Source organism: Bubalus bubalis, chromosome 5 (assembly GCF_019923935.1).
Source record: "Bubalus bubalis isolate 160015118507 breed Murrah chromosome 5, NDDB_SH_1, whole genome shotgun sequence".
NCBI classification, from domain to species: domain Eukaryota; kingdom Metazoa; phylum Chordata; class Mammalia; order Artiodactyla; family Bovidae; genus Bubalus; species Bubalus bubalis.
In genome coordinates this window covers 29,918,064-29,928,944 of record NC_059161.1, presented here as the reverse complement: position 1 = coordinate 29,928,944, position 10,881 = coordinate 29,918,064, and the positions used below count along the sequence as shown (strand labels likewise).

General features: G+C 53.0%; 1 protein-coding gene across 5 annotated transcripts; it reads left to right on the top strand.

Moving 5' to 3' along the window:
• The first annotated feature begins 436 nt into the window (after positions 1–436).
• AURKAIP1 (aurora kinase A interacting protein 1) lies at positions 437–5,166 on the top strand. Of its 5 annotated transcripts, none has more exons than XM_045165920.1 (4): positions 437–455; positions 1,077–1,166; positions 4,433–4,878; positions 4,976–5,166. In XM_045165920.1, the coding sequence occupies exons 2-4, from the start codon at positions 1,115–1,117 to the stop codon at positions 5,075–5,077; spliced, it is 600 nt and encodes a 199-aa protein (XP_045021855.1). In that variant the 5' UTR covers positions 437–455; positions 1,077–1,114; the 3' UTR covers positions 5,078–5,166. The 5 variants fall into 5 exon arrangements, with proteins under 5 accessions (XP_045021855.1, XP_045021851.1, XP_045021854.1 ...); XM_045165916.1 differs by lacking the exon at positions 437–455 and adding an exon at positions 574–722; XM_045165919.1 differs by lacking the exon at positions 437–455 and adding an exon at positions 709–727.
• The last annotated feature ends 5,715 nt before the right edge of the window (positions 5,167–10,881 follow it).

Below are 10,881 nucleotides of genomic sequence, written 5' to 3'. Positions count from 1 at the left end.
AACATGGGAGCTTGTTTGCTTTAAGGAAGGAATATACACTCCACCCATGCAAAAAGCGTCGTATTATCCATCCCACGGTACATGCGAGACGTTCTTCGCTTATCCAGACTGGCAGAGCGGAGGCTGCAAGCCAAAGTGGAGGGGTGGCGGGTCCTAGATATCCAAGTCACTCCTGACGGCGCCCCGGATCTAGCCCAACACCTCGCACCTGTCTACCACCTTCCCCACCCCAAGAAGCGGGTTCGGGGGTGAAGACGACGCCCCTCAAGACGAGTTGCTCCGAGTCCGGCTCCCGCCCCAGCATCTGCAATAGTTAGGGCCACTTCCGTCGCCCTCTCAACATCTCCGTCGCTGGGAAAACGCCATTTCCGGCCTCCTGGGACGACTGACCCTTGACTGTCGGGGAGCGACCAGAGTTCGAGACACGCAGGCGCAGAGGGAACACGCTTGGGATTGTGAGAAGTGTAGTTTTCTAGCCTCCGCGAGGGACAGGCGGAGTCGGAGAGCTGTGGGAGGGGCTGGGCATGGGGGCGTGGGGGTGGGGGGTGGGAGCGGTTCCTCCGGCCGGAAACCGTCGCTTTCTGGGTCCGGCAGGGCCTGCGCTGATTGGGAGTAGGGTGCCTTGGGGCGCTAGGGGGCGCTGGGCGTAGAAACACGCGGGCGGCCGCGCTCGGGCTGGGGCGGCCTTAGGAAAGAACCGGAAGTGCTTGAGCGAGGCGAAGGTTTGGTTTGTTGAACCTCCTTGCGGCGTCTGGGGAGGGTCTGTGTGAGGACGCGGCGAGCGGGCTCCAGGGACAGCCCTGGAGGCCGCGGCTGGGTGGGACTCGGGGACCGAGACCCGATCGTAGACACAACCTGAGAGGTGGGAGACCCAGGGTGAAGCTGAGGCTCAGGGAGGGCCAGTACCTTCCCAGAGTCGCTCAGCTGGGGGCCCTCGGAGGCAGAGGTTTTGAGGGAGGAAGCTGTACTCGAAGTGGCATCCTCGTGGTGGGAGAGGGTGGCGAGGGAGACCGGGTGCGGGAATCGGAACGAGACCAGAGCCCCCAGAGTGACCTCGGCGCACACCTGTGTTCCAGCTCCGCTGATCGCCTGGGGCCACAGCCAAGCACAGACCATGTTTCTGATGCGCCTGACTTCCCAGCTGCTCAGGGCTGTTCCCAGGGCAGGTAAGAAGCCCTGTGGGGGAGATGGTCGGGATACACATCTGGGTTAGGAGTGTGGAGTTAGCAACTCGGTGACCTGCACTGCTCTTCCTCACCACCTGGTGGCGGGGCCAGGCCACACAAACAACCCTGTTCAGTCGCTCAGTCCTGTCGGACTCTTTGTGACCCCCATGGACTGCAGCACGCCAGGCTTCCCTGTCCTTCACCATCTCCCGGAGCTTGCTCAAACTCATGTCGGTAGGCCAGCCAACCATCTTTTTCTCTGTCATCCTCTTCTGTTTTCAGTCTTTCCCAGCATCGAGATCTTTTCCAGTGAGTCGACTTTTTGCATCAGGTGGCCAAAACATTGGAGCTTCAGCATCAGTCCTTCCAGAATTTTCTTTAGGATTGACTGGTTTGATCTCCTTGCAGTCCAAGGGACTCTCAAGAGTCTTCTCCAGCACCACAGTTCAATAGCATCAGTTCTTCGGCACTCAGCCTTCTTTATGGTCCATATCTCACATCCATACATTACTACTGGAAAAACCATAGTTTTGACTAGACAAACCTTTGTTGGCAAAGTAATGTCTCTGCTTTTTAATACGCTGTCAAGGTGTGCAGAGTACATCATGCAGAATGCTGAGCTGGATGAAGCACAAGCTGGAATCAAGATTCCCGTAAGAAATATCAGTACTCTTAGATATGCAGATGACACCACCTTTATGGCAGAAAGCGAAGAACTAAAGAGCCTCTTGATGAAAGTGAAAGAAGAGAGTGAAAAAGTTCACTTAAAACTCAGCATTCAAAAAATGAAGATCATGGCATCTGGTTCCATCACTTCATGGCAAATAGATGGGGAAACAATGGAAACGGTGACAGACTTTATTTTCTTGGGCTCCAAAATCACTGCAGAGGGTGACTGCAACCATGAAATTTAGACACTTGCTCCTTGAAATAAAAGCTATGACAAACCTGGACAGCGTATTAAAAAACAGAGGCATTACTTTGCCGACAAAGGTCCATCTAGTCAAAGCTATGGTTTTTCCAGTAGTCATGTAGGGATATGAGAGTTGGACTATAAAGAAAGTTGAATGCTGAAGAATTGATGCTTTTGAACTGTGGTGTTGGAGAAGACTCTTCAGAGTCCCTTGGACAGCAAGGAGATCCAACCAGTTCATCCTAAAGGAAATCAGTCGGGAATATTCATTGAAAGGACTGATGCTGAAGCTGAAGCTCCAACACTTTGACCACCTGATGTGAAGAACTGACTCATTGGAAAAGACCCCGATGCTGGGAAAGATGGAAGGCAAGAGGAGAAGGGGATGACAGAAGATGAGATGGTTGGATGGCATCACCGACTTGATGGATATGAGTTTGAGCAAGCTCCGGGAGTTGGTGATGGACATGGGTCGCAAAGAGTCGAACACAAGTGAGCGACTGAACTAAACTGACTGAAGGTCTCTTTTGTATAGTTCTTCTGGGTATTCTTGCCACCTCTTCTTAATATCTTCTGCTTTTGCTAGGTCCATACCATTTCTGTCCTTTACTGTGCCTATCTTTGCATGAAATGTTCCTTTGGTATCTCTAATTTTCTTGAAGAGTTCTCTAGTTTTTCTCATTCTATTGCTTTCCTCTATTTCTTTGCATTGATCACTGAGGTAGGTTTTCTTATATCTCGTTGCTATTTTTTGGAACTCTGCATTATCAGATGGGTATATCTTTCCTTTTCTCCTTTGCCCTTCACTTCTCTTCTTTTCGTAGCTATTTGCAAGGCCTCCTCAGACAACCATTTGCTTTTTTGCATTTCTTTTCCTGGGGATGGTCTTGATCACTGTCTTCTGTACAGTGTTATGAACCTCTGTCCATAGTTTTTCAAACACTCTATCAACTCTAATTCCTTGAGTCTATTTGTCACTTCCATTGTATGATCATAAGGGATTTGATTTAGGTCATACCTGAATAGTCTAGTGGTTTTCCCTACTATTTTCCATTTAAGTCTGAATTTGGCAATAAGGAGTTCGTGATCTGAGCCACAGTCATTTCCCAGTCTTGTTTTTACTGACTGCATAGAACTACTCCATCTTCGGCTGCAAATAATATAATCAGTCTGATTTCGGTATAGACCATCTGGTGATGTCCATGTGTAGAGTCATCTCTTGTGTTGTTGGATGAGGGTGTTTGCTATGATCAGTGTGTTCTCTTGGCAGAACTCTATTAGCCTTTGCCCTGCTTTATTTTGTACTCCAAGGCCACACTTGCTTGTTACTTCAGGTATCTCTTGACTTCCTACTTTTGCATTCCAGTCTCCTATGATGAAAAGGACATCTTTTTTTGTTGTTAGTTCTAGAAGATCATGTGGGTCTTCGTAGAACCATTCAACTTCAGCTTCTTTGGCATTACTGGTTGGGACATAGACTTGGATTACTATGATACTGAATGGTTTGCCTTGGAAACAAACAGAGATCATTCTTTCATTTTTGAGATTGTATCCAAGTACTGCATTTCAGACTCTTTTGTTGACTGTGAGGGCTATTCCATTTCTTTTAAGGGATTCTTGCCCACAGTGGTAGAAATAATGGTCATCTGAATTAAATTCTCCTATTCTGGTCTATTTTCGTTCACTGATTCCTAAAATGTCAGTGTTCACTCTTGCCATCTCCTGTTTGACCACTTCCAATTTACTTTGATTCATGGACCTAATATTCCAGGTTCCTATGCAGTATTGTTCTTTATAGCATTGGACTTTAACCTTCATCACCAGATATATCCACACCTGGGCGTTGTTTCCACTTTGGCTTAGCTTCTTCATTCCTTCTGGAGCTTTTTCTCTGCTTTTCTCCAGTAGCATATCAGGCAACTTCTGACCTGGGGAGTTCATTTTTCAGTGTCATATCTTTTTGTCTTTTCATACTGTTCATGGGGTTCTCAAGGCAAGAATACTGAAGTAGTTTGCCATTCCCTTCAGTGACCATGTTTTGTCAGAACTCTCTACCATGACCCGTCCATCTTGGGTGGCCCTACACGGCATGGCTCATAGTTTCACTGCATTAGCCAAGTCTGTGATCCATGTGATCAGTTTGGTTAGTTTTCCGTGCTTGTAGTTTTCATTCTGTCTGCCCTCTGATGGATGAGAACAGACAACCCTGTGGACATCCAGATGTCACAGAAGGTGAGTCTTGGCCTGAGAATGTCAGCAGGGCTTCAGGGGGTTCTGCTCCACAGGCCCCATGGCTGTGTAGGTCGTGTAGCCCCATGAGCAGTAATTAACTGTGCTCTCTTGTCTCCTGCAGGCTGCAATGGACCCTGGCCTGTCTTAGGGGTGCTGGGCAGGCATGCCTGCAGGCCTTGCTATAGCACGAAGCCAACAGGCCCAAGTGGGGTTGCCTCTCTCCCTGGCAGGCGGGTCCACATGGAACTTGAGGAGATGCTGGTCCCAAGGAAGATGTCCATCAGCCCCCTGGAGAGCTGGCTGACCATTCGCTACCTCCTACCCAGACTGGACACTGGGGCCCCAGGGACTGTGTCTCCAGCCCAACTCTATGAGTGTCCGCCCAGTCAGGTGGGCGAAGGGGTCGAGCAGGGTGGTAAGGATGTCTGTGATGCGCCCCAGATGCAGTGTAGAAATGTGCTCAAGATTCGCCGGCGGAAGATGAATCATCACAAGTACCGCAAGCTGGTCAAGAGGACCCGGTTCCTGCGGCGGAAAGTCAGGGAAGCACGTCTGAAACGGAAGCAGGTGAGCATGGATGGCCCTTGGCTGTAACTATGTGGGGTGGCTGGGGTGTGTGGCTATGCCACGGACCTGTTGGTGGTCACTCCCTCTGCCCTCGCAGATGAAGTTCGAGAGAGACCTGAGGCGCATCTGGCAGAAGGCAGGCCTGAAGGAAGCCCCCCCAGGCTGGCAGACCCCCAAGATCTACCTGAAGGGCAAATGAGTCTTCTGTCTCTGTCCCCCTCCCCCGTGACTGCTGATGCCCAGCGATAATAAATGCTCTGGGGACTCGGCTGTCCCTACTGGCCGGGACCTTCTGCTTGGTGTGAGCTGTTCTGGGATGAAGGCTGGCACCAGCTTCTGGTATTACAGGAGCCCAAGGCCACTGGGGCAGATTGAGAGCCCCTTCCCCCAGCGGGCCCTGTTCTGGTGCCCTGGCTGCAGGAGGGAAAGCCAGTACTGTGGAACATCTGTGAAGAGTCACAGCCCTGCCCCTGGTGAGCACACAATCAGGGAGCATGGCACGGGGACCATCTGGGGGTTAGAGAGTGAGTATACCATTGATCCTTCTTGAGTCGAAAACCTGAGCAGAGCTTATAGTCAGCACTCCATTTCTTCGGTTTTGGGATCAACCAGCTGTGGCTCGTGTGTTGCTATAGGACCTGATGATTGAAAAAAAAAAAACCAAAACAGTGGACTTGCACAGTTGAGGGGTCAGGGAGGCCCTCACTGGGCAGACGGGTGGGAGGAAGCAAAGGCGCCTGTCCTCAGGGATGGTGGGCAGGTCTTGCTCAGCTACAGCAGGGAACCCCTAGCGTGCTGTGAGCTCCTTGGCCTCTGCCACTTTGGGGGGTTCATCAGGAAGGGATGGCCTGCTCTGGCAGGTTCAGGGTTGGACTGGCTGAAAGGGGGCCCTTTACGGAGCTGGGGAAGCCTGGAGCCTTATCATGAGCCAGTTGCTCCAAGGGATTCCAGATTCTGTTTGCGTGGAGAGGAACATGTTTTGTCTAATAGTAGGGGATTAGGCGGGGAGCCTGGGCCTCTCATATCCAGGCTTGGGGGATTGGGTTGCAGGCATGGAGCCTGGTCAGAATCTGAGCTCAGGTGAGCATAGGTGAGGTGTCTGCCTTGCTCCTGACTACCATGTGCAAGGAGGGGAAGGTGCACCTCTCCTGAGCCCTGGAGATGCCCCTGTCCTGCTTCACACTAGGGCTATGGAGATGTGTCTGGGGCCTGGGTTGGGTTCCCTGCAGATCTGGAGGGAGGGGATGTGCTTGGACACAGGCTTCCCAGAAGCTCCCCTGGAAGGGCACTGATGACTCCAGTGCTTCAGTGAGCCTGGTGGGCCCTGTCCTGTGTGTGCCCGCCAGCCAGGTGAGCAGGCTTCTAGCCAAGGGGCCCATCTGGGTCCCTGCCTGTCAGTGGGATGGGCTCATGGAGCAAATGCACATGTTGGATGTCAGGAAGGTGAAGCTGGCCCTGACTTTGAGGGGACCTGAGGCCTTTGGGAGCACAGGACTGCTTCCACCAGTAACCACTAGGGGGCACTGGTTGGGCTCCTGGCAGCCCTAGGGGTTTTTGCTGAGCACCAGGACACAAGCATCCTTCCCTCTCAGTTTCCTCAGCTGCGGGTGGGGCAGGGCTCCCAGGTCCAGGGCTTCGGCAGTGGGGCCTCCCTGAGGTGGAGTGGACCAGGCTCTTCTGGTAGTCAGTCTGGCCCCAGCTCCACCGGGCTGCTCAGCAGGGCCTCCATCTGCCAGTGCCGCCCTTGGCTGATACCCATGGCTGCTGAGCAGCTGCTCCCGGTGTTTCCTTCCAGCCCTGCTGCAGAGCTGCCCGCTGCTCACCCCACCCTTCCCTGACTGCTGGGGGAGAAATAGATGCTGAGCCTGGAGACAAGGCCTCTGTCCGTCAGAAGCTCGGCTGGGGCAGTGAGTGCCGGAGGTGCAACTGGCTGCCTGTGCAAAGAGGCACAGACCCAGATGCCAGGAGGCAGCCACCTGGCAGAGTGCCGCAGGGCCCCCGCCTCCTCCACGCTGGGGGGGTGCCAGCTGGGGCACCCCTAGAAGGCAGGCTGCCCAGGGGCTCCAGACTGCACAACCTCACCATTCCTCCAGAGCAGTGGTTCTTAAGTGGACATTTGGCCGCGTTTGGAGACAGTTTTGGTTGTCATGGTGGGGTCACAGTGGACGAGGCTGGGGATGCTGTGAAATGCCCTACAGCGCGCAGAGCAGCCCCTGACCTAGAGCAGGTAGCCTGGATGTGTGAGTGGGACTGCTGTCCAGGCCCCTGCTCCTGATGTCACTGATCCTTTCGGGTTTTCTCCTGAGCTGGCCCAGCCCTGCTGGTCTCCTTAGTCCATCCCCGCCCTTGCCCTGTTGGGCCTGGACTTGGCAGCCGCCTCCCTGCCTGGCTCACGTGCAGACCTTGTCCCCACTGTGGTTGGGGTGCCCTGGGCCCCAGCCATGACCTCAGGAGGTGGTTTGGGGGTTTTATTTTTACTCTTTAGCTCCTCCCAGACCGCAGGAGGCTGCCTCTTGCTTCTTCCCTGTGGGGCCTCCACCCTCTCCCAGCTCCTCTATGTTGGCTCCTGTTTTAGCCCTGGGCACCCTCTGAGAGGGGCACAGAGTGAGGGGCCCGCCTGTGTGATGTGGTTCCGGCCTACAGTTGGTTCCTCCACAGCCTCTCGGAGCAGTGCTTTGGCATGAACACAGCCAGAGGAGAGGCTCCAGGGCTGGAGTGGCTGCCTTTTGGACCCAGGGCAGGCACTGCATACAGCTCTGCTCCACAGCTGTCACTCTGCTGGTGCTTCTGGGGCATGGCCAGGCTCTTCCAGCCTGAGCATTTGTGTCCACACCATGGGCCAAGGAAGGAGCCAGGCAGGTTCAAGTCCTGGGGGAGGATGTGAGGCTGGACGCACAGGGGTGGACACAGTGCACACATACGTGTGTGCCCCTCAAACCCTGCCTGTGAATGGCTGTGCTCCCCGCCACCCAGGGGAGCACGCAGGCTGGTGAGGATGACAGGGACAAGGCATAGGGCAGAGCGAGGCCTCACTCCCCTGGCCTGGCCATGCCTGCCGGGCTTGCTGCAAGAACACTGGAACCTGGGGCACAGGGAGGCAGAGAATGTTCCTCTCTAGGACTGAGTTTTGGAGAAAGCCCCTGAAGAGCTGAGGCTTCCCTGATAGCTCAGTTGGTAAAGAATCTGCCTGTAATGCAGGAGACCCTGGTTCGATTCCTGGGTCAGAAAGATCTGCTGGAGAAGGGATAGGCTACCCACTCCAGTATTCTTCGGCTTTCCTTGTGGCTCAGCTGGTAAAGAATCTGCCTGCAGGGCAGGAGACCTGGATTTGATCCCTGAGTTGGGAAGATCCCATGGAGAAGGCAAAGGCTACCCACTCCAGTATTCTGGCCTGGAGAATTCTGTGGACTGTATAGTCCATGGGGTTGCAAAGAGTTGGACACGAGTGAGTAACTTTCACTTTCCTGAAGGGCAGTGGAGTTGCAGCCCCCAGGATGGGGTGAAGCAGTCCAGACTTGGGACTGGAGGTAGCCTGAGGGTGGGCCCTGGAGGTTGACAGCCCCGCTGCCTGGCTAGGCACCCAGACGCCCTGTTGAATCTTCCTGGTGCTGACCTCAGCCCCACAGAGCGCTGCGGGCCAGCGTTTGCATGAGGAGGCTGAGCTGTGGCGTCGGGCCCCTCACCTGGGGGTCAGTTGAGCAGTGTGCCTGGGGCTGGAGTTAACCTCTGTGGAGACTTGGCCCCTCACAGAGGTTGGAGTTCTCTGTGTGGGGTGTGGGGCAGCCTGTGTATTTCAAGGACCCCTTCTGACTGAGTAGGGAGGGAAGCACTGGAGACCCCAGTGGGGTAGGACCAGGCCTACAGCCCCTTCATTTTCAGCTGTGGCAGTGACAGGACTGTCAGGACCTCTTGAGGACAAGAGAAGGGGAGACAACACTTGGTGGGTGGGAAGTTGTGCCATTTCCTTAGGAGCCTCTTTGCAATGGCCAAGACCCAAGATCAGGGTGAACCGGGTCACTGGCATGAATCATGCACGTGCCATGTGGAGTGTAGGTGGACCCAGTGAATTTGGGAAAGTAGGACAGGGATCACCCTGTGACCTGATTCCCCACACCCTCGCCCACGTGGGCTGGCCTTGCCCTAGGGTAGATGGTCTGCAGTGTGCGGTAGGGAACTGATTCAGCCTGGCTTCCTGCTGAGTGAACCCGGCCTCCCTCTGGCCCTCTGTGGGTGGAGGAAGCCCCAGAGACTACCACAATTGGGGCTCTGGCCTGGAGTCCCCAAGAGCTTGGGACACCAAAGCTGTCACATGAACGGGGAGGGGGTGCATCACCCCATGGTTCTCTGGAACTCAGACCTGGGCTTCCCCATGAACCCTGCCAAGAGGAGCCTGTTCACTTTGTTCGTGTTGATTTTGTTATTGTGTATTTACAGTTGAATTCTTATTTCTTAATTTTATGGGGCAGGTAGGACTGTATGTCAGAGAAGGCAGTGGCACCCCACTCCAGTACTCTTGCCTGGAAAATCCCATGGACAGAGGAGCCTGGTAGGCTGCAGTCCATGGGGTCGCTAAGAGTCGGATACGACTAAGCGTCTTCACTTTCACTTTTCACTTTCATGCATTGGAGAAGGCAATGGCACCCCACTCCAGTGTTCTTGCCTGGAGAATCCCAGGGATGGGGGAGCCTTGTGGGCTGCCGTCTATGGGGTCGCACACGAGTTGGACACGACTGAAGTGACTTAGCAGCAGCAGCAGCAGCAGGACTGTATGTGGCTCAGCCTGGAATTCTCAGCTTCTGCTCACCCAGCTCACTTTGCCTACCCTGAGCCTGTCCCAGAGGCACCAGCCTCACCACCTCTGCATGCTGGCCTCAGCCTCTGCCTCCTCCTAGTGTCATCACGGCAGTGTAAATGGCCTTAAAACTTATATTTCCTTTGTCGTTCAGCTTTTTGGTCTTGTTTTGCTTTTTCTTTTGCAAGTTTTTCTATGTGTCACCGACTCAGCCCCAAACATGCTGACAGAACTTGAAAACTCTCAGTCCAGTCCAGCTCCTCGAGTGCCTTCTTCAGGTGGAACCGCCCTCCTGAGCCCTGTCTGGGCTGCCCTGTGTCCTCAGTGGCACCAGTAAGGTCTCCCTGGGATACCCTTGGCCTCATAAGCTGGAGCCTCTGTTTCTGGAATGCTGCATGTTCCAGTTTTATTCCAGTGGTTTATTTCCTTTTCTTCATGGAGCACATCCTAGAGTAGCTTACCAAGAGTAGGTGTCTGAGAGACAGTTGGCAGAATAAGAATTATGTTTTTAAACAATAATTGATGTAGGTGTGATTCCTACTACAGACAGAGTGCTAGGTTCTTCACAGGACTATCTCATTTCACAACAAATCTATAATGAGCTTTGTTTGATAAGGGAGGACCCTTAAGTACACAGATGAACTTGCCCATAGTCACATGACTGAGAAGCCATGAATCAGCTCAAACTTATTTTTTAAAAAGTGAATCACAGAAAAAGCAAGAGAGTTCCAGAAAAACATCTGCTTCATTGACAATGCTAAAGCCTTTGACTGTGTGGACCACAACAAACTATGGAAAATTCTTAAAGAGATGGGAATACCAAACCACCTTACCTGTCTCCTGAGACGCCTGTGTGCAGGTCAAGAAGCAACAGTTAGAACCAGACATGGAACAACGGACTGGTTCAAAATTGGGAAAGCAGTACGTCAGGGCTGTATATTATCACCCTGCTTATTTAGCTTATATGCAGAGTACATCATGCAAAATGCTGGGCTGGATGAAGCACAAGCTGGAATCAAGATTGCTGGGAGAAATACCAATAACCTCAGATATGCAGATGACACCACCCTATGCCAGAAAGAGAAGAACTAAAGAGCCTCTTAATGAAAGTGAAAGAGGAGAGTGAAAAAGTCGGCTTAAAACAACATTGAAAAAACTAAGATCATGGCATCCGGTCTCATTACTTCATGGCAAATAGGTGGGGAAACAAT